Source organism: Notolepis coatsorum (assembly GCF_963971535.1).
Source record: "Notolepis coatsorum genome assembly, chromosome: 4".
In the NCBI taxonomy this organism is placed as follows: domain Eukaryota; kingdom Metazoa; phylum Chordata; class Actinopteri; order Aulopiformes; family Paralepididae; genus Notolepis; species Notolepis coatsorum.
Genome location: NC_140168.1, coordinates 206,765,351 through 206,789,520, shown reverse-complemented (window position 1 = coordinate 206,789,520; position 24,170 = coordinate 206,765,351). Strand labels below are relative to the sequence as shown.

Below are 24,170 nucleotides of genomic sequence, written 5' to 3'. Positions count from 1 at the left end.
AACTTACGGATGAAGACGCTAAACAGTTAGAAGTACCGATCACATTAGAAGAACTCAAGAAGGCCATATCCGGAATGAAAAACGGCAAAGCTCCGGGAATTGACGGTATCCCATCAGAAATGTACATTTCTTGCTGGGACATATTTGGACCCTTATTACTAAATATGATCTTATACTCAGTCAAAGAGGGAAGCTTCATTGAACACCAAAATACCGCACTCATTTCAGTTCTTCACAAAAAAGACAAAGACCCCACTGAATGCGGTAGTTACCGTCCTTTAAGCCTCCTCGGAACCGATGTCAAACTGTACTCTAAGATATTAGCCATCAGATTGCAAAAGCATATGACGTCTTTAGTTCATACGGACCAAACAGGCTTCATAAAAGGTCGCCTGATCAATGATAACATAAGGCGAATACTGCACGTACTAGATACAGACAAAGAGGACATCACACCTAAGGCGATACTATCCCTGGATGCTATGAAAGCATTTGACAGGTTGGAATGGTCGTTTCTATGGGCAGTATTGGAAAGGATGGGGTTAGGAAAAGGTTTCATTGATATGATTAAAGTACTATACAAGGACCCATCGGCCAGGATTACAACAGGCACATTCATCTCCGATATCTTTCCGGTATCGCGCTCAGCCAGACAAGGTTGCCCTCTTAGTCCCGGACTATTCGATCTATCATTAGAACCTTTAGCACAATTTATAAGACAATCCCAACACATAGAACCAATAGTAATCAAGGGCACACATCATAAAATTAGTTTATATGCGGACGACGTAATATTGTTCATGCAAAACCCCAACAACACATTGCCGCTTATACTCAAGTTGATAGAGAACTTTGGTGATTTATCGGGATTTAAAATAAATTGGCCTAAGTCGGCTTTTCTTCCTCTTAACACCAGTGCAAAAAAAGAGACAACCCTCCCAGGTGCGATACCCATGGTCAAACATTTCAGATGCTTGGGTGTGGAAATATTTCCCACCATAAGACAAACGGTGAAGCACAATTACACAAAAATACAGAACAAAATCAAGGACGACCTGGACAGGTGGGCAAAACTTAAAAACTCAGTACAGGCAAGGGTATCAATAGTTAAGATGGATGTATTACCAAGAATCAATTTCTTCAGCTCAATGCTTCCGTTACCTCCTCCAGAGGGCTACTGGAAAAGATTACAAACCTCCACATACAAATTTATTTGGAATAACAAACCACCTCGCATAAAAAGATCCACCGCACAGAGAAGTAAAGCAGACGGTGGCATGGCAGTCCCAGATTTTTTACAATATTTTAATGCCTTCACATTAAGACCATTGAAGAAGATATGGTTTGACCCCGAGGCTTTGGTATCTTGGAGAAAATTAGAAGAAAACATAGTAGCCCCACAGAGATTGAAAGACATAGCATACACTAAACTTTCAATCAAGCATTGTGAGCGAGAATTTGGCCCAATAATAACCCATGCAATCAGGACATGGCGGGAAACACAAAGGAAATTTCCTAACCATCAAGTATGGCATAATCACACTCCCATATTCAATAACAATGCTCTCTTAATGGGAAAACGACCTATAAGATTCCCTGTATGGGAAGAAAGAGGCATACACTCATTAGGGGATATTTTTAATAACAAGGGCCTCTGTAGTTATGTCGAAATATGCATAAAGTTTAACCTCACCGAGTCCACATGGCTTTTTTACATACAGTTACGACTTTGTATGAGATCTCACGGTGTTCCATTACACATACCAATTGAACACCACAGATACCACAAATTTTTCTATGAAAGAGATACATTGGGAGGTTTTGTATCAGGTTTTTATTATCAATTACTAACGTCCTCGTACGAAACCCTTCAACTAGACAATGTATGGAGGAGGGATATACCAGACCTGGAAAATGACTTTGATTGGCAAGGAGCCTGGGCAAATGTCCGACTTACATCAAGGAACCCGGATCATCAACAAATCAATCTGAACTATATTCACAGGACATACTTGACTCCTATAAGGCTGTGCAAAATGGGGCTTATACAAGACTCCAAATGCTCCCAATGTACAAATGGGGACGAAGGAACATTTATGCACATGTATTGGGACTGCCCACCAGTTAAGGCATTCTGGAAAGATGTGTCCCAACAATTATCAATACTCGTATTTTGGAATATACCTGTACACCCCGCGGTATTGCTATTGAATGATGTTTTTGAGTTTGCAGTGAACCCACAACTAAAAAGATTGGTTTTATCGGGTATCACAGTAGCTAAAAAACTGATTGCATCACGTTGGTTTCAACCGGAAAAAATTTGCCGGAAAGTGTGGTTTCTTACATATCTTGATGTGATATATCAAGAAATATCAACAGCAAGAATTCTGGGGCTCAATGAATCCAAAATGTTAATGTGGTTAGAAGTGGTGGAGAGAATAAAAGCTAGCCTATAATGGTGATGTCTGGTTAGGAGTGAGGGATAATGGAGGTACTATCCAAGAGGGGGTCCGGGAGGGGGGGATTTGAGCTGGAGCATATGTGTGTAGGGTTTTAGAAAATAGGTATTAGGGGTATATTATATACTAACATTTATATAATTGTAACTTCGTTGGATATACACGGTATACGGTTAAAATGTTATTATTGACTATTTTTGTTTTATCCTGTTTCTGTACTTGCATATATTTTAACCACCTTTACTGAAAGTTTCATTATACATTGTGTTATGGTTTGTAACCGACCCCAATCGCACAACACAAGACAGGTATGATGGTTTGCCAAGAAACAGATATTTATTTAGAACAGGGAAAAAGGGGACTGTCCCTTTAAGGGAGAAAACACAAAACACTGGAATAACACAAGAGGGGAAGGTAAAGTGCCTTTAAGAGGCGGGCAGGAAAAGGGAACACTATGGGAAGGTAAAGGGAACGCCTAAGGGAAGGTTAAGGGAACGCCTTGGGACAGAGGACTAGGGACTAGGAGAGCTAGGGATAGAGGACTAGGGACTAGGAGAACTAGGGATAGAGGACTAGGGACTAGGAGAACTAGGGACAGAGGGACAGGTACTGGGGAACATAGGGAACAGGTTCTGGGGAACAGAGGGCCAGGTTCTGGTGACAGAGGGAACAGAGGCCCGCGGAGGCGGGCTGGGGACAGGGAGGAACTGGGGACAGAGGACCGCGGAGGCGGGCTGGGGACAGGGAGGAACTGGGGACTGGTGGGAAAACATCTGGGCCGCTCTGCAGAACAGAGGAGAGGGTTAATATTCAAAGGGAAAAAACAGAGCAGATGCAGAACAGTCCAAATAACAAAGTAACAAAGTAAATACTATCTTCGTGTGAACAAACACACAGTGGGAGATGGAATGTCCAAAATAATATCCACGAGAGAACAAAACAGAGTGGGAGATGAAATGTCCAAACTAATAACTAAGAGAGAACTAAAGGAGGCAATACGCTGGGTGAGTGACATCACAATCAAAACTCACCCAGGCGTATGCGTAATGGTACAGGAACAGCAGCGGGACGAGGGCAAGGGGCATTACGCTGAGTGAGTGACATCACAATCAAAACTCACCCAGGCGTATGCGTAAAGGTACAGGGACAGCAGCGGGAACGGGGGCAAGAGCACTACGCTGAGTGAGTGACATCACAATCAAAACTCACCCAGGCGTATGCGTAAAGGTACAGGGACAGCAGCGGGAACGGGGGCAAAAAGCATTACGCTGAGTGAGTGACATCACAATCAAAACTCACCCAGGCGTATGCGTAAAGGTACAGGGACAGCAGCGGGAACGGGGGCAAGAGGCATTACGCTGAGTGAGTGACATCACAATCAAAACTCACCCAGGCGTATGCGTAAAGGTACAGGGACAGCAGCGGGAACGGGGGCAAAAAGCATTACGCTGAGTGAGTGACATCACAATCAAAACTCACCCAGGCGTATGCGTAAAGGTACAGGGACAGCAGCGGGAACGGGGGCAAGGGCACTACGCTGGGTGAGTGACATCACAATCAAAACTCACCCAGGCGTATGCGTAATGGTACAGGGACAGCAGCGGGGCGAGGGCATCGCCACCGGGTGGCTGGCTGTCCGAGCCGAGGAATAGAGTGCTGGAACAGTGGCGGTGGCGAGGGTGTCGTCCACCGGGTAGCCGACTGTCGGAGCCGAGGAACAGAGTGCTGGAACAGTGGCGGTGGCGAGGGTGTCGTCCACCGGGTAGCCGCTGTCGGAGCCGAGGAACAGAGTGCGCGCCACACCTTGGTGTGCGCGTCGGAACAGTGGCGGTGGCGAGGGTGTCGTCCACCGGGTAGCCGCTGTCGGAGCCGAGGAACAGAGTGCGCGCCACACCTTGGTGTGCGCGTCGGAACAGTGGCGGTGGCGAGGGTGTCGTCCACCGGGTAGCCGCTGTCGGAGCCGAGGAACAGAGTGCGCGCCACACCTTGGTGTGCGCGTCGGAACAGTGGCGGTGGCGAGGGTGTCGTCCACCGGGTAGCCGCTGTCGGAGCCGAGGAACAGAGTGCGCGCCACACCTTGGTGTGCGCGTCGGAACAGTGGCGGTGGCGAGGGTGTCGTCCACCGGGTAGCCGCTGTCGGAGCCGAGGAACAGAGTGCGCGCCACACCTTGGTGTGCGCGTCGGAACAGAGAGACGCCTCGGGGTGCGTCTGCGAGGAGGAGTGTGCCAAGCACGAGGATCCTTGGAAGATGCGCGTTGCGCGCTGGAGACTGGAGAGCGTGCCAAGCCCTTGAAGATGCGCGTTGCGCGCTGGAGACTGGAGAGCGTGCCAAGCCCTTGAAGATGCGCGTTGCGCGCTGGAGACTGGAGAGCGTGCCAAGCCCTTGAAGATGCGCGTTGCGCGCTGGTGACTGGAGAGCGTGCCAAGCCCTTGCAGATGCGCGTTGCGCGCTGGTGACTGGAGAGCGTGCCAAGCCCGAGGGTCCGGAAGATGCGCGTTGGTCTAGATGTGCGTCAGGACGAACAGCTGCGCTGGGGTCTGCAGTGGAACGCTGGGGTGCCTCCCGTGGAAGTTACAGGGAGCGCAGAACAGTCTCCTCCACAGGCTACGGCGACAGCAGACGAAGGCTGGAGCAAACATCTCAAGGCTGGAGAGATCCATCTTACAGCATTGGTAGACCAGAGGATCTCCCGAAAGAGTCTAGATGTTAGAGAATATGACTCAGCATGAATACAACACGACCCCACGCCGAAACGAGGGGAAGCGCCCTGGTATTTAAAGCCCACAGGGGAACTAATTAGCCTGCCACCACAGGTGCGAGAGGTAATTGATAATCGAACAGGTGTGGCCACTGAGAGTAAAGAACGAGAGGGTGGGGGCTAGAGAGAGTGAGTAGGGAATTCCTAACAGTAGGCTTAAAGAAGACAGAGAAAGTTGGTGAGCAGCGGACAAAACCTCACAGTACCCCCCCCTCAACGGGAGCCACCTGGCGACCCAAAACAAATACAGACAGAGTGGCAGGGGGCAAAACAAGACAAAAACAAAAGGTACTGGCCAAGCCAGCAGGGGAAGCCACCACAAGAGTGGGGCTAGCAAAAGAAACAGGGTCGCCGAGGGGTAACTAGGGTAGCAGAGGGGCAACCGGGGGAACTGGTCTAGAGGAACTGGTCTAGAGGGACTGGGTCTAGAGGGACTGGGTCTAGAGAACTGGTCTAGAGAAACTGGTCTAGAGGAACAGAGGGGCAAGCAGGAATAGCTAAGGGGTAACCATGGAAGCACCGGGAAAGGGCTAGCAGAGGGAAGGTTAGCTGCCAGGGCACTGATAGCTACAGGGCCTATGCTAGCTGTACTGCTACATCAACATAGAGGCTGCGCAAGCTGCCGGAGCCAGGCTGGCAGACAGGGCTGGACCAGCATGAGAGCACAAGCTAGCTGGAAGGACAGTCCTAGCTGTGTGAGATAAACTGACCTTGCTAGCTGAAAGGGCAGTCCTAGCAGTGGGAAAAACTACACAAAAAAGTGGAGGCCATGCAGAGGGAAACTGGGTTAGCTGCTTGGGCCTGGCTAGCTACAGGGCCTATGCCAGCTGCAAGGCTGCATTAACATAGAGGCTGTGCTAGCAGCCGGGGCTAAGCTAGCAGACCGGGGCTCTGCTGAGGGACTGGGTTAGCTGCCAGGGCATGGCTAGCTACAGGGGGGTCAAACAGGGCAAAACGGGAAGCAAACAGGGGAGCTAACCGGGGAGACTAACAAGCTAAACAGGGGAGTAAACAGGGCTAACAGGGGAGCTAGAGGGAACAAGAAAAAAAAAAGGCAAACTCAACATACACCGTCTGTGCTGGCTGGGGTCGTCGATTTGGTGGGGTCGTACTGTTATGGTTTGTAACCGACCCCAATCGCACAACACAAGACAGGTATGATGGTTTGCCAAGAAACAGATATTTATTTAGAACAGGGAAAAAGGGGACTGTCCCTTTAAGGGAGAAAACACAAAACACTGGAATAACACAAGAGGGGAAGGTAAAGTGCCTTTAAGAGGCGGGCAGGAAAAGGGAACACTATGGGAAGGTAAAGGGAACGCCTAAGGGAAGGTTAAGGGAACGCCTTGGGACAGAGGACTAGGGACTAGGAGAGCTAGGGATAGAGGACTAGGGACTAGGAGAACTAGGGATAGAGGACTAGGGACTAGGAGAACTAGGGACAGAGGGACAGGTACTGGGGAACATAGGGAACAGGTTCTGGGGAACAGAGGGCCAGGTTCTGGTGACAGAGGGAACAGAGGCCCGCGGAGGCGGGCTGGGGACAGGGAGGAACTGGGGACAGAGGACCGCGGAGGCGGGCTGGGGACAGGGAGGAACTGGGGACTGGTGGGAAAACATCTGGGCCGCTCTGCAGAACAGAGGAGAGGGTTAATATTCAAAGGGAAAAAACAGAGCAGATGCAGAACAGTCCAAATAACAAAGTAACAAAGTAAATACTATCTTCGTGTGAACAAACACACAGTGGGAGATGGAATGTCCAAAATAATATCCACGAGAGAACAAAACAGAGTGGGAGATGAAATGTCCAAACTAATAACTAAGAGAGAACTAAAGGAGGCAATACGCTGGGTGAGTGACATCACAATCAAAACTCACCCAGGCGTATGCGTAATGGTACAGGAACAGCAGCGGGACGAGGGCAAGGGGCATTACGCTGAGTGAGTGACATCACAATCAAAACTCACCCAGGCGTATGCGTAAAGGTACAGGGACAGCAGCGGGAACGGGGGCAAGAGCACTACGCTGAGTGAGTGACATCACAATCAAAACTCACCCAGGCGTATGCGTAAAGGTACAGGGACAGCAGCGGGAACGGGGGCAAAAAGCATTACGCTGAGTGAGTGACATCACAATCAAAACTCACCCAGGCGTATGCGTAAAGGTACAGGGACAGCAGCGGGAACGGGGGCAAGAGGCATTACGCTGAGTGAGTGACATCACAATCAAAACTCACCCAGGCGTATGCGTAAAGGTACAGGGACAGCAGCGGGAACGGGGGCAAAAAGCATTACGCTGAGTGAGTGACATCACAATCAAAACTCACCCAGGCGTATGCGTAAAGGTACAGGGACAGCAGCGGGAACGGGGGCAAGGGCACTACGCTGGGTGAGTGACATCACAATCAAAACTCACCCAGGCGTATGCGTAATGGTACAGGGACAGCAGCGGGGCGAGGGCATCGCCACCGGGTGGCTGGCTGTCCGAGCCGAGGAATAGAGTGCTGGAACAGTGGCGGTGGCGAGGGTGTCGTCCACCGGGTAGCCGACTGTCGGAGCCGAGGAACAGAGTGCTGGAACAGTGGCGGTGGCGAGGGTGTCGTCCACCGGGTAGCCGCTGTCGGAGCCGAGGAACAGAGTGCGCGCCACACCTTGGTGTGCGCGTTGGAACAGTGGCGGTGGCGAGGGTGTCGTCCACCGGGTAGCCGCTGTCGGAGCCGAGGAACAGAGTGCGCGCCACACCTTGGTGTGCGCGTCGGAACAGTGGCGGTGGCGAGGGTGTCGTCCACCGGGTAGCCGCTGTCGGAGCCGAGGAACAGAGTGCGCGCCACACCTTGGTGTGCGCGTCGGAACAGTGGCGGTGGCGAGGGTGTCGTCCACCGGGTAGCCGCTGTCGGAGCCGAGGAACAGAGTGCGCGCCACACCTTGGTGTGCGCGTCGGAACAGTGGCGGTGGCGAGGGTGTCGTCCACCGGGTAGCCGCTGTCGGAGCCGAGGAACAGAGTGCGCGCCACACCTTGGTGTGCGCGTCGGAACAGAGAGACGCCTCGGGGTGCGTCTGCGAGGAGGAGTGTGCCAAGCACGAGGATCCTTGGAAGATGCGCGTTGCGCGCTGGAGACTGGAGAGCGTGCCAAGCCCTTGAAGATGCGCGTTGCGCGCTGGAGACTGGAGAGCGTGCCAAGCCCTTGAAGATGCGCGTTGCGCGCTGGAGACTGGAGAGCGTGCCAAGCCCTTGAAGATGCGCGTTGCGCGCTGGTGACTGGAGAGCGTGCCAAGCCCTTGCAGATGCGCGTTGCGCGCTGGTGACTGGAGAGCGTGCCAAGCCCGAGGGTCCGGAAGATGCGCGTTGGTCTAGATGTGCGTCAGGACGAACAGCTGCGCTGGGGTCTGCAGTGGAACGCTGGGGTGCCTCCCGTGGAAGTTACAGGGAGCGCAGAACAGTCTCCTCCACAGGCTACGGCGACAGCAGACGAAGGCTGGAGCAAACATCTCAAGGCTGGAGAGATCCATCTTACAGCATTGGTAGACCAGAGGATCTCCCGAAAGAGTCTAGATGTTAGAGAATATGACTCAGCATGAATACAACACGACCCCACGCCGAAACGAGGGGAAGCGCCCTGGTATTTAAAGCCCACAGGGGAACTAATTAGCCTGCCACCACAGGTGCGAGAGGTAATTGATAATCGAACAGGTGTGGCCACTGAGAGTAAAGAACGAGAGGGTGGGGGCTAGAGAGAGTGAGTAGGGAATTCCTAACAGTAGGCTTAAAGAAGACAGAGAAAGTTGGTGAGCAGCGGACAAAACCTCACACATTGTGTGTTGAGTACTGACTTTTAATAAGTTTTGTTTTGCAATAATAAAAAAAATTAAAAAAAAAATATATATATATGGTGTTTAGCGTTTTATATCAAATTACTTATTTCTCAATGTTGTCAAAAGCTTGTATGTTGCCGTTTTTGATGTCCATGCAATTGTAGAGTTATCCATGAAAGATGAATCTTGTCATCCACTTTTTATATTCTTCACGTAATCTTCTGCCGCCTCAAGCGAACGTAGCACGAATCTCTATTCCTTCTCCCTCAACTATGGAAAGAATAGCTGGATACCGTAAGACGGGGTGGAGACCTTTCTCATATAGCCGGTGTACTACACCCTTGTAGTGGGCCCGCAGAGTTATGGCTTCCTTGCACATGTCTTCATAAAACCACACTTTTTTCCCTTTGTACATCAGTTTTCCCCATTTCTTGCGTGATTCCCTGATAATCGTGTCTCTTGTTGCAGTTTCCCGTAGACTAGCAATTATCACTCTTTCCGTGTTGTTGTTGTTGTGGTAGTTTTCAGTTCCAATTCTGTAGCGTTTGTCCACTATCGGTTCTGTAGATAGGATTTCAGAACCTAGGATTTCGACTAGCGTGTGGTAGATCTATAGTGTGCCTGAAAATAAAACACAGGAATACTATAAATCACTACAGTATTTCTGTGGTAAATCTCTACAGTGTATACAAGAAGAAAAGAAAAACACAGTCGTTCATTTTTGTATGGGGACCATTTCAAGGCAGGGTTGGATTCATAATACTCTCAGAATACCGTGAAGCAGCTGTTTAACATTCCTCCATCCCATGGTCACAGGTATCTACAAGTCACCATGGTTATCTTCCACCCCTCCTCTCCTCTCCCCTCCCCTCCCCTCCTCTCCTCTCCTCTCCTCTCCTCTCCTCTCCTCTCCTCTCCTCTCCTCTCCTCTCCTCTCCTCTCCTCTCCTCTCCTCTCCTCTCCTCTCCTCTCCTCTCCCCTCCCCTCCCCTCCATTCCCCTCCCCTCCTCTTCCCTCCTCACCCCTCCCCTCCTCTCCTCTCCTCACCCCTCCCCTCCCCTCCTCACCCCTCCCCTCCTCTCCCCTCCTCTCAGCTCCCCTCCTCTCCCCTCCCCTCCTCACCCCTCCTCTCCCCTCCCCTCCTCTCCCCTCCTCTCAGCTTCCGTCCTCTCCCCCCCTCCATTCCCCTCCTCTCCTCTTCCCTCCTCACCCCTCCTCTCCCCTCCCCTCCTCTCCCCTCCTCTCAGCTCCCCTCCTCTCCCCTCCCCTCCTCACCCCTCCTCTCCCCTCCCCTCCTCTCCCCTCCTCTCAGCTTCCGTCCTCTCCCCCCCTCCATTCCCCTCCTCTCCTCTTCCCTCCTCACCCCTCCTCTCCCCTCCTCTCCCCTCCATTCTCCTCCTCTCCTCTTCCCTCCTCACCCCTCCTCTCCCCTCCCCTCCTCTTCCCTCCTCACCCCTCCTCTCCCCTCCTCTCCCCTCCATTCCCCTCCTCTCCTCTTCCCTCCACTCCCCTACTCACCCCTCCACTCCCCTCCTCACCCCTCCTCTCAGCTCCTCTCCCCTCCTCTCCCCCCTCTCGCCCTCCTCACCCCTCCACTCCTCTCTCCTCCTCTCCCCCCTCTCGCCCTCCTCACCCCTCATCTCCCCTCCTCTCCCCTCCCCTCCTCACCCCTCCCCTCCTCTCCCCTCCTCTCCCCTCCTCACCCCTCCTCTCCCCTCCCCTCCTCACCCCTCCCCTCCTCTCCCCTCCTCACACCTCCCCTCCACTCCTCACCCCTCCCCTCCTCTCCCCTCCCCTCCTCACCTCTCCCCTCCTCTTCTCTCCCCTCCTTACCCCTCCTCTCCCCTCCCCTCCTCACCCCCCTCTCGCCCATTCCTCCGCCCTCTCAGGTTCAGGACCGAAGACTTTTTTTCTTTTTTTTTTATCTTTTCTAGGGCCTGACGCGGCACGGGATCTTGTGTAGGGGCCTTTCAAAGGGTCCGAGCTCATTGGCCGTTAATCGGCCCGGTGGACGGGCGCCGCCTCTTGACGGACCCGGAGTTCGGCTGAGCTGAGATCATAACAGAATGAACGGCGTCTAATGGATTTCTATCTGCAGACGTCCGCCTAGAGCGGGAGGCCAAAAAATGGACAATTTGATGTATGATTGATTTTCAGTGTAACCTTTTCGTCCCTTCCCTCCGCTGTGCTCGCCTCTGACCACATGCTTTGCATTGCGTGGCTGCCTCCGCCCAGCGTGGCCGTGCCGGGGGGTTGCAACGACTCACGTTGGCTAGAAAGTGAACCTTGAACATTGGTGAAAGAAGGAGATCCACAGGTCGGGACCGTCTGGGACTCCCCGTCTCTCCTCGTCTGGGGTCTGATATGCTCTTTTCTTGTGCAGATCGCCGCCTTTATTGCAGAGTCCTTGCAGAGTTGTGGTGGTCAGGTCATTCCTCCCGTGGGCTACTTCCAGAAAGTGGCACAGTATGTACCCCAGTATGCACCCTAGATACCACAGTATGTACCCCAGTATGCACCCCAGATACCACAGTATGTACCCTAGATACCACAGTATGTACCCCAGTATGCACCCTAGATACCACAGTATGTACCCCAGTATGCACCCTAGATACCACATTATGTACCCTAGATACCACAGTATGTACCCCAGTATGCACCCTAGATACCACAGTATGCACCCTAAATACCACAGTATGTACCCCAGTATGCACCCTAGATACCACAGTATGCACCCTAGATACCACAGTATGCACCCTAGATACCACAGTATGCACCCTAGATACCACAGTATGCACCCCAGATACCACAGTATGTACCCTAGATACCACAGTATGTACCCCAGTATGCACCCTAGATACCACAGTATGCACCCTAGATACCACAGTATGCACCCTAGATACCACAGTATGCACCCCAGATACCACAGTATGTACCCTAGATACCACAGTATGTACCCCAGTATGCACCCTAGATACCACAGTATGTACCCCAGTATGCACCCTAGATACCACATTATGTACCCTAGATACCACAGTATGTACCCCAGTATGCACCCTAGATACCACAGTATGCACCCTAAATACCACAGTATGTACCCCAGTATGCACCCTAGATACCACAGTATGCACCCTAGATACCACAGTATGCACCCTAGATACCACAGTATGTACCCCAGTATGCACCCTAGATACCACAGTATGCACCCTAGATACCACAGTATGCACCCTAGATACCACAGTATGTACCCCAGTATGCACCCTAGATACCACAGTATGCACCCTAGATACCACAGTATGCACCCTAGATACCCCAGTATGCACCCTAGATACCACAGTATGTACCCCAGTATGCACCCTAGATACCACAGTATGCACCCTAGATACCACAGTATGCACCCTAGATACCCCAGTATGTACCCCAGTATGCACCCTAGATACCACAGTATGTACCCTAGATACCACAGTATGTACCCCAGTATGCACCCTAGATACCCCAGTATGCACCCTAGATACCACAGTATGTACCCCAGTATGCACCCTAGATACCACAGTACGTACCCTAGATACCACAGTATGTACCCTAGATACCCCAGTATGCACCCTAGATACCACAGTATGTACCCCAGTATGCACCCTAGATACCACAGTATCTACCCCAGTATGCACCCTAGATACCACAGTACGTACCCTAGATACCACAGTATGTACCCCAGTATGCACCCTAGATACCACAGTATGCACCCTAGATACCACAGTATGCACCCTAGATACCACGGTAAACGATTAGATTAGATGAGATTCTCATTTATTGTCATCATACAGCACAAGTACAGTACAATGAAAATAGTTTTGGCATCCAACCAGAGCGCAAATATAACAGTAAAGTGCAACAGCAATATACAACACCGAGTGCCAAGCGGATGCAGTTATTACATCATTTATGATAAAGTTTTTATAAAAAAAAATGTATGACGAGTCATATAATAGTATAATACTATAATATTAGTGTAGCCTAATCTTTATCTGCAACTGTGAAAAAAAACATTGGTTTAAACAGAATGAATAGACACAGAAAATAAATATATAATTTTATTTTTTTTATTAATAAAAAATTCGAATGTTGATTTAGAATTCGAATGCCAACGTAACGAACAAAGGTCAGAACGTTTGAACGTTTGGGCTCAGCCATAATGTACAGGCAGATGTGGATAAATGAGTTCCCAAGTAGACCGCCTCTGACCCAACGTTAGAAGGTTGGGATAAACGTTCTGGCTAGGTGTCAGGCAGCTGCACCAGACACACAAGGAGCATGTCACCTCACGCACCGAGCATGGGGGCTCGTCTAGCAAGACATACGCCACATTATTTCAGGTGGATGTCATCATCCTATAACCTAACTGAAGTTGCTCAGATGTTCTGTTTCGTATTAGCTCTCGCTCGGCGTCACTCTCTGCACTGTCCTCGCACACGTGCACACGCACTGAATAAAGACCACAATGTACCTTTAATCCCAATATTTGTCTGACCACACCCCTATCAGCTTACCCATATAAGCAGGGGTGGGGCCACCCACTCGCCTCCTTCTCGCTTTCACCACAAGGAAGAAGTGCCTCGGTAGATCCCCACACTTGACGTGATGTGATGGAAGAAGAAGTAGGAGAAGAGTTGGAAAACAAGGATACGTTGACATCATATCTTTATTTTCTCTCTCACTATTTTCGAGAAAATACGGCGATATTGTCTTCGTACTGGAGTGTCTGGAAGATGATGATCATTCTAAAAATCATCCACCGGTTTTCGCATTGGGAGTTCGCGCCGCTACATGCTTTTCCAACTGCAGTCCTTGCTGTGTGCTGGTTGCGGTAAAGGCACAGCTGGGCTGTAGGACGCGCCGCTGTTGTGAGAAGCGGTGGGTTCCTGGTTTTGGTGAGTTATGTTGCTGGCAGGCTCCACTTGTCTGTTAGTGCTATGGGGGCTAATTGACAATGTTTATGAAAACCGGCCCCAGGCTAGGGTCCTTTGTTCAGCCTCTTAGGCGACAGAAGACCTTGGTCTGAAGCCCATTTTAGTTTTAACTAGTGGGCCGCGACCATTAACACTGGTGATCCCTGTGTTTTCTGGACGAGTGGATATCTCTCTGTCACCGTGTAGCCCCTTCTTTCATATCCAAATGAGAGTATTCCTTCACGAGGAGATATGGGCATAGATGTTCGATAGCGGAAGATCTGTGTTCAAAGTCAGCTACACAGGCCAGTTGGTATTGTGCTGGCTCCGTCGGGTGTGGGTAAAATCACTGTTGTAAAACTGTGTTAACATCTTGTTTCTCTTTTCTCTTAAAAAGTGAGGAGGGTTTCAGAACGGCGGCCTGTCTGGGTGAGTGTTATATCATTGTGTACACGTTCAGGTGATAGCTGCTTAGCTTACGTGCTAGTGGTGGCCTACTGTTAGCTAGCCTGCTGTAGTCACTAGGTGGCCTACTAGGTTAGGCTGGGGAACGTTAGCTTGCTGCTATCGGCCTAGGTCCAGCGCGGGGTGGCTCCGGCACCTCGCGCGCCGCCGCGGTTCCCGACTCTCCTCTCCCTCACGGGGAGAGGCGGGGGGGATTCGAAGCTACTCTCTGGTCGCGCGCGCCGTTCGCTCTGCGTCTCGCGGGCGGGGGTGGTAGCGTCCGACGGTTAGGGCGGCCTTTAGCTTAATGCTACTCTGTTGAACGTGCTTTGATTATAACATGTTTTACACTCTTGACTACGACGTCATCTTTGACAGGGGATGTTCGTCGACCCTGCCCTGAGCCAGGACGGCAAGGATTGCGTCAACAAAGGGGACCGTAGCAACGGGTTGGAGCGGCGACGCTGCCCAGTTCGAACAACACAGGACGGCTGTGTTTTCTACGGGGCCTTGAGACTGCACTCCGTTGATCTACGCTCCGGGTAGGACAAGGTTTGGCCAGACCTTATACGCGTCTTCTGGCTTTACCTTCTACATGTTTTGTAAATAACGCTGTTTTCCAAAAACGTGTGTTGCTGCAATACATTTAGGATACGACGCGAGTTTTCTGTGAATTGTCTTGTCACTGGTAATTAGCTTCTCCGTGCAAATCGGGTTGTTGTTACAGATGTGAAAATGATCTGGTTGTTGTGTGAGAAACATCATGTGTGTTTATATGTACCGTGTACTCACAACTAAGGGGTAACTAACCTATGAAGCTATGCTTAGTGACAAATGAGTAAAGAATATTCTTTTCTCAGCCTGTGATGACAATGAACAGTGTGTTCACATATTAACAGGTTTTCCTGTTTTAACTGGCCGTATTAAGGGTAAAGTAGGAGGATTGTGTTTCCCCCCGGTTCCCTGGGGACTTTTTCATCCTCCTATCAGACATGTTGTTGCACTACATTGTGTCTTTGTGTGGTAGGGATGCGATGTAACCCTTAGCTTGATTGCTGAGGTTGTGCTAAGACTGCTGGAGAAACTTTATTTTCCTAAAAGAAAAGATTGTTTGGTCGCTTTCGTGTGTGCTTAGCAAGGCCTGTGGCCGATACTAATCGAGAATTATGTATTCTCTTATTATGAAAAACGGCGTTCCTCTGTAGAGTGTTTTTGCCATTTTTTGTAGGTGATGATGGGTTGTGTGTGTCATGTGACCTACAACTGGGTTGGACTGGCCACAGAAGCACATGTGTAAGTTGGACCGGGGCTCTTAGAGAGCCCTCTCTATTCTGTGTTTTTTCCTTAGTAAAAATCAGATAGCAGGTTAGCTCATGCGCTGTGTGAAGCTGTCAAACGCTTCATAGAGCTGACTATGACTGTGTCATACTCTCTTTTTGTCTTTACATCGTATCATGGGTGTGGGGTCGTAAAGGGGTGAACTGGTAACCTTTCCTCTCCCCCTTTTTTCTGTTGGTCAGGGGTACACCCCCTGTCCTTCAAGGTTCCTGTCACGCTGCGGTTCGGCACGTTACGGGGTGAGGGGGGGGGGGGGGGGGGAGGGAGTTTCCTGGTCCCACGGCCTGGAATATTGGGCGTGTGCACCGCAGAAATTCCCCCGCCATAGAGTACGTCACCGTGCGCGTCTCTGTTGGTAGGACTTCCGTGTGCTGTTCAGGTCCATGTGATGGATCTGTTTTCGGAGGGTGGTCAGGGCTCCTCCTCACCAAGCGCCTATTCGGGCCTTCTGTGAGTTCGGACTCCTCCTTCCATGTGAGGGAGCCTCCTTCAGAGTACAGAGCCTCCTCCTCAGATTGTCAAGGTGAGTGGACCCTCTAGAAGGTGTCCTATTCTATTGTGTATGTATTCGATTCAATTCGATTATTGAGTGTGTATGGGTTCAGTGCCTCTTCCCCGGAGAGCCCTAAAACCAATTTTTTACATGGCTCAAGGTGCAATATATTCTTTTCAATCTGTACAGCTCGCGTGGGAAGTCTCTCTGGGGATTCCCGTCTCCTTCCTATGGGAGGGTGGTGGGATGTAAAAATGTGAAAAAAATGTACCCCCGGCTGTGTAGACTGGGATACATACTGTTGGTGCTTCCTTCTTTTCTATTAAAAAAGAGTTGGAGTTAGGAAGTGTCACACCCCTCTTGTCGTTCCCCTGGGCGCCTTGGGGATTCAATGACAGGTCTAAATAGCCTGTTCATTGATGTGGGTGTGTCCCGACGCACGCATAGTGCTAGCTCGCTGTAAACGCCTTGGTTGCTTGAGGTTAAAACGGCGTTTTTATAAAGCAACTGGGATGGAGGTTTTTCCTCTTCCGACGACCACATCCCACGACCTGGGTTGGTTATCGACGGATTCTCGTTCATGTCTGGGGGATGATGACGGAATGGATCTGAACATATGTAGAGGGGTCTCACGCCCTGGGGGTGGGCCACCGGGCGCGGTTCGCCCGAACGTCTGGGTGGCGCCTTCTTTTCATGTTAAGATCAACACGCATATCTGCCCTTTCTCCTGGAGTAGGCATGTCGGCGTGGTTAGGGCACGGGACTGGTTCTGGTCACGCTGGTCCGGATCAGTTGAACCCGTTGTCCGCCGGGGATGCAGATCTGCTGTTCTGGTACCCTGAGGGACTTGGGCTTTTTTCAGGGGGGAAAATGCCAGGTCGGTCCGGGTGTCACAGGGTTAAGCGCTATGGAGACCCTGGTTGGGTAAATTTTTTACTCAGCACTGTCGTAATGGCTTACGGCCATGCCAACCTGTACACGCTCGATCTCGTCAGATCTCGGCCGCTACACAGGTTGGTCCTGGTTAGTACTTGGTTGGGAGACCGCCTGGGAATACCAAGTACGGTGTGCTTAGGGGCGGGTTCTCCATTCTTTTTCGCTCCTCTCTCACGCATGGCGAAGAGGGGCCTGTTGGGGTGGTCTTTGACCTCCTCTGGTGATCCTGTGCTTCCCGTATCGCCAGGCCCGGTCCGAAGTAATGTTTCGTCGACCCGTAGGCCTGAGTTAACCCTTTTTTGAAAACTGAAACACTTGTACTGCGGTATAGCCGGTGTATACCCGCAGGTGTGTTTTGGAGTTTTTTCTTGAGGGGTTATAGGAACAACCACTGCATTGGGTAACACCAAGGTGGTTGATTCCCTGGTGTGTTGGAGCAGTGTCAACTCCCGGGTTCACCGTTTGAGGGTGCCCCTGCACGTTCATGACGTCTGCCAATCGTGTCAGCCTTCTCTGCCTCAACCCCTCTGGGTGGGGGTTTTTAAATGGAGGCTTGGTCATGCAACACCGCCAGCTTACGCTCCTTCCGCCGGGGCGGCTGTGTTCAGCTGTCCCCTCTGGCGCCTGTCTCGTCCGCAGTCTCCAGGCTAGGGTTAATAGCATGTTGCCTGGTTTTTCCCCGGTGCGCTGCCTGCTTCCGTTGGTTAACCTTTTTTGTGTGCTTACGGCCATGCTGACTGCCTGTTCTGCAGGGTCAGTGTGCCAGGCGGTGTACTATTGGGGGGACAGGGCCCGCTCGGCTGAGGGGCCTTTGTCCGAATACGCTGGCGATGTGGGGGGCGGGGTCACTAAGTGCCCACCTGGTGGGGTCTTGATGCTGGCATCATGGACTTCTCCGGGCCCCCGTTCCAGGGGGTCCAGTCCCTTTGGTGGGTCTGGGTCTTCCTTCGCGCTCCGCTGCTACGGCCTTGCCACGGGGTTGGGTTTGCCCTTGACCCCGTGATTCTGGGGGCAGTAACGAGGTTGTTTCCTCCGTTCGTTCCCGGGTGGCATGCGGGTTGTGCGTGTGTGTAGTCGTGGGGTCAAGCCACGGTCTGCTCACCCTGTGCGTTGAGTTGCTTGAGTGCCTCTTCGCACGGTCGGGTCCGTCGCCCTCCCGTGAAGCCCCCAATAGGGGGGGTGCCCTCCATTAGGGTGGGTCGGGGGGGCTCGGCCCTCCCTGTTCTGATGGTTGTGGGGGGCTTTCAGCGGGGTGTATTTGTCGGCCGATGGCTCTCGCTCGGCCTCCCTTGTGCAGAGAGTGACGCCGAGCGAGAGCTAATACGAAACAGAACGTTAGGTTATGACTATAACCAAGTTCTGTTAGTATAGCGACGCTCTGCGTCCGACGCCGCTGCAGCCCTTGATCTCGCCTTGTGGTGAAAGCTTGGGAAGGAGGCGAGTGGGTGGCCCCACCCCTGCTTATATGGGTAAGCTGATAGGGGTGTGGTCAGACAAATATTGGGATTAAAGGTACATTGTGGTCTTTATTCAGTGCGTGTGCACGTGTGCGAGGACAGTGCAGAGAGTGACGCCGAGCGTCGCTATACTAACAGAACTTGGTTATAGTCATAACCTAACGATATATATATATAGTATAGACTGTGTGTGTGCGTGTGTGTGTGTGAGTGTGCGCGTGTGTCTATATACCACTGCACTTACCTTCTCCCTCCACAGACACGTTCGCCAGGCAGGGGGCGTGTTCATCGCTGACGAGGTCCAGGTGGGCTTTGGCCGGGTGGGGAGCCACTTCTGGGCCTTCCAGCTGCAGGGCGCCGACATGGTGCCCGACATCGTCACCATGGGCAAGCCCATCGGCAACGGACACCCCATGTCCTGTGTGGTCACCACCAGGGAGGTGGCGGAGGCCTTCATGTCCTCCGGGATGGACTACTTCAATACGGTAGGATTATTATTATTATTATTATTATTATTATTATTATTATTATTATTATTATTATTATTATTATTATTATTACGTTTATTATTATTATTATTATTATTATTATTATTATTATTATTATTATTATTATTATTATTATTATTATTATTATTATTATTATTATTACGTTTATTATTATTATTATTATTATTATTATTATTATTATTATTATTATTATTATTATTATTATTATTATTATTATTATTATTATTATTATTATTATGTTTATTATGTGTATTATTATAAACAAATATGAGAAGAATAAACGGGGTGGAATACTTCAATACGGTAGGATTATTATGTTTATTATTCTTATTCTTATTACGTTTATTATTATTATTATTATTATTATTATTATTATTATTATTATTATTATTATTATTATTATTATGTTTATTATGTGTATTATAAACTAAATTAATTATAATTATAAACTTTTTTTTTATATATATAATAAACAAAACACAACATAATACAGTAACAACAATAATACACAAGACATCACAGGACAGTACTTCAACAATAATAATCATAATAATAACAAGACAATTAGAAATAATAAATACCATTATTATTATAAAGAAATATGAGAAGAATAAACCGTGTTCAAACAATATAATTAACTCTGAATATGAAAATATGAGGAAAAATAAACCGTGTAAACAACAGGTGCAGATGAGGGTCTGTATGCCCCATCGGTTATATTATACTTTACAATAAATATAGGCAATAAAGAATTAGAATCTGAATATACTGTATATACTATGAGTAAGAGTAAAAGTAAACAGTATACACAATGTGCAGTATACACAAGGTACCCCATGATATTATGTCATACCGCAGGGGTGTAAACTACTTGAGTAATTGTACTTTGTTACAATACTTAAGTACTGTTTTTGGGGATTTGTACTATTAAGTTTGTATACTTGTACTTTTACTCAATTACATTTCAGAGAAAAAAACTATTTTAATTAGTATATTTGTTTCTCTGGCCGAACTAACGTTAACGTTATTAACTTATTAATCCTGCGGCCGCACTTTATTTAAAAACAGCCAATCAAATCCCCATCAATGTACAATTAACCCGCCCATATCCATGCTGATTGGTCCTTGTGTGAGTGTATGCTTGGTTTCATTCCAGCCTTGCCTAAACACCAGCTGATGATTTCACTAATTGGCTCACCTCTCACCTGGTGCATGATGTGTAGTGTAGTTCAAATGGAAACTTGGCCAACGATGGAATGAGTTTGAGACCCCTGGTCTATCCCTTGCAATAAAAAATTGTTTTTACTTTTACTTTTTAGTACATTTAAAAGTAGAGACTTTTTTACTTTTACTCAAGTGTGTGTTTTAGCCAGATACTCTGACTTTTACTTGAGTACGATTTTGAGACGGTACCCATACTTTCACTTAAGTATAATTTCTAGGTACTTTTTACACCCCTCATACGTTGTAGTCCGTGCAGGTTTTGGTGGTTATTATTATTTATTATTATTATAAGATCATTATATTCTAGATCTCATGTGTGCTACGAGAGTTTTTGTAGCATTTCCTATTAATTGGGAGTCCCCGACTTCAACCATAATCCTAACCCTAACCCTAATCCATAACCCAATCCTAACCATAACCATAATGTTAATTTAAACGCAAAAGTCACAGAGAAGCGGCGGCGTAACAACCTCGGGGGGAAAATACTTTTTGTGGTTCGTAGGATAGGCAACGGAATTGCTGCGCAACATTTTGTGACATGTGCTACTCGCTCATGGAAATACGTTGTCTTGATGCACTACACACCTCCCATAACCACTAGAGAGAGATCCAAGTGATCGATAAAGCCTTCATCATGCCAGTCAGAAAGTTTGATATCAAAACAGGTTTGATGACATACACCCCTAGAATGCCAATTTGAGTGACATTTTAGGATATCTGCAAAGATATCGTCAATGTCGGTACAAGAATCTGAAAATGAGACCCATGGCTAATTCATCAACTCAGGAAAAAAAGTGGCAACACATATGTCCTATGTATGTATGTTATTACCGGTGTGTCATTTGGGAGGTCACCCGCCACATAAGCACATACTATGGTTCAACTGTCAACATATTCTCTATGCATCATACATTTTGATTAGATCCCATTGAATACATAATGAATAGTCTACTCAATTATTTCCTCACCAGCTAACTGCATGATTTCTCTATTCTTTTTTCTACTTTTTCTCCCATTTTTCTATTTTTCTCCCATCCCAATTTCGTATTGTCCAATTCTACCCTCCCCTGTCTCGAACACTGCATGATTTCTCTAAGAAAGCACATCATTGTTATTTAATGAATAAATGAGTCCAATTAAAAGACTTGAGTTACATTTCCTTCACATGTTTATAACTGTTTGAGGGTTCACATTCAATTGTGATGTCACCCATCACCAGTGAACAGTGTGCAGGACTCTATAACTCTGTTTAATATGTAACATATTAAACCCTATGTTAGTGATCCGCCTGGCTGTCTCTTCATTCCGGTCGGTGTTAGCAGCTGAAATCCCTCTTGAATTTAGGAATTCAACCCGTTCCTCCGTGACCAATAGCTAGGCGGGGGTTAACTCCAACAGAGTAGCATCTCCTACTAGGGATGTCCGATATTATCGGCCTACCGATATTATTATTATTATTATGGCATTAAAATGTAATATCGGAAAATATCTGTCCCCATCCCCACCCCCCCTCTCCGGGCCTCTGCACCCGTGTTCTACCCCCCTGGCTGTTATGCCCCTCCTGGGTTCTTTCCTCTGACTCCCGGCCCCAGTTCTCCGGGTCCTCGTCCTCGGGTTTTTCCAGGGTCTCGGCCTCCTGCTTCACCCGTGTCCGGACGATGTTCTAGGGGGTCTGGAAGCCCCCCGTTAGGGGGGGGGTACTGTTACACTCCCAGACCAGCCCAAGTCTGGGAGAGTCAACACCACAGACACAGTGTGAGCAATGGGTCTCACTGTCCCAGACAAGGAACAGACAGTATGAATGATGTGAACAATGGTCTCATACCACTCTCTAGTGGTCACCCGCAGACAGTGCAGGCCAGCACAGTAGCCATGTTATTGACTAATGTATTGAATATAATTAATAGTATGATTAATGTGGTGTCATGGTGTGTGCTGTTGTTAACTTTCCCTCCCCTTGTTTGATGTGGGTCCCCTGTCTGGTTGTGTTTTGGTTTATGCTCTTGTGTCCTTGTGGTTGATGTATTGTTTTAGACTGGCTTGCCAGCTGCGGTCAATTGGTAATTAGTCTTGTTATTTAAGTGTGGTTTGTCCTCACCTGGTTGTGGAGTCATTCCTCCTTGTTACCTGTTCCTGTGATGTCTTTGTCAAACGTCGTCCTTGCCCTGTAGTTGTGTTCTGTCTAAAGTAAGTGTATATTAGTTTTCTGTTTGATTGCTCTTTTGTCTTCATGTGTTCAGTCCGTCTTCTGGTTAGGTTTTGTTTTGTATTTAGCGCCAGCGCTGCTGTGCCTATTGTTTGTGCTTAAATGTACATTTGTCATGTTGCTAAGTAGGGATGTCCCGATCACGTTTTTTTGCTCCCGATCCGATCCCGATCATGTGATTTTGAGTATCTACCGATACCGATCTTTCCCGATCCGATCAAAAAATGTATTAAAAAAAAATCAAAAAAAAAAAATTATTCAACAAACATGACCATGTTCACGTCTTAAACTCATACTGAGGCCTTAGTTTTGGTTTTAAATTGCATATCATCATTCATTTATTTATTGTCACACAGAGCAGAAGAATTTTGCCAAAACAAACCAATAGTATCCAGCTGCAGAACGGCAGACCAGCCACACTCTCAGACCCAAACGCATTTCCTTTGATTTAATTATACATCAAATGATTTATGTCAATGATTGCAATGCCTCGCTTGAATGAAGTTAACTTTTCACCTGGATAACGTCAACATTGAGGGTGAATGTAATGTGAGAAATTGGGATAAAAAAAATTAAATGTTATTTGGGTCTGAGAGTTTGGCCGGTCTGCCATTCTGCAGCTGGATACTATTGGTTTGTTTTTTTATTTATTTTTTTGCCGATCCCGATCTTCGGAAAATCACGTGATCTGCCCCGATCACGTGATCGGATCGGGACATCCCTATTGCTAAGTAAAAGCTCTTTAAATCGTGACCGTCGTCTCCTGCCTCATATCCCTGCTCGCTCTCGTCCTGCTGCCTTGGGTTCTACCTCCACCTTACCTCGTCGTAATACCCCCTCCCTCCGTCCCTCAACCTTAAACCCCAACATTGAGCAACATTCTGATTAATTTGTACTGACTTATTAAAAAATGCTACTGACCTGACATCATGCTAGAAGGGGTATAATATTTCATCTATGGCACAATGAAATCTAATGAGAGGTATGTGGCTGGTTGAAGTTTTCTATTCTGGGCTTTGTTTTTGAAAGTGCTATTCTGAGGTCATGTTGAGCATTTAGTCTGTTTCTGTATTTGTTTTTCAGGTATGCTAGAGTAGAAAACCCAGATTCACATAAGTATGTGGTGCCAAACTGAATCAACACATCTACAGGTTTTTTATTTAAAAAAAATAAAAAATAAAAAATATATTTTATTAAAAAAAAAAAAATTTAATTGGCGACCCAATAAAAACTGGTCCGCGACCCATTTTGTGTCACGACCCTAAGTTTGGGAAACGCTGCTGTAGAGCCTTGGCCTCTCTCAGTGACATCACAGAGACCTCCTTCCTCTAGACTGGAGCCTTGGACTCTCTCAGTGACATCACAGAGACCTCCTTCCTGTAGAGCCTTGGACTCTCTCAGTGACATCACAGAGACCTCCTTCCTGTAGAGCCTTGGACTCTCTCAGCGAGTGCTTCAGGGGTTTCTAAGATTAGCATAGACTTATCCTTTACAATAACGCTTCTGTCCATATTTGGAAAACATTTAAACACATCTTGTGTCCACAAATGTACCCATGGGTAAAATAAATTTGTTATTGTTATCAT

The 24,170-nt window shown here is 48.4% G+C and overlaps 1 protein-coding gene across 2 annotated transcripts in view; it reads left to right on the top strand.

Moving 5' to 3' along the window:
* etnppl (ethanolamine-phosphate phospho-lyase) overlaps nucleotides 1-24,170 on the top strand; it is an 88,944-nt gene that overhangs the window by 47,260 nt on the left and 17,514 nt on the right. For both annotated transcript variants that reach the window (XM_084313693.1, XM_084313692.1), the window contains 2 exons: nucleotides 11,415-11,497; nucleotides 18,905-19,130. In XM_084313693.1, the coding sequence (XP_084169819.1) occupies nucleotides 11,415-11,497; nucleotides 18,905-19,130 (309 nt within the window). The remainder of the gene's footprint in view (nucleotides 1-11,414; nucleotides 11,498-18,904; nucleotides 19,131-24,170) is intronic.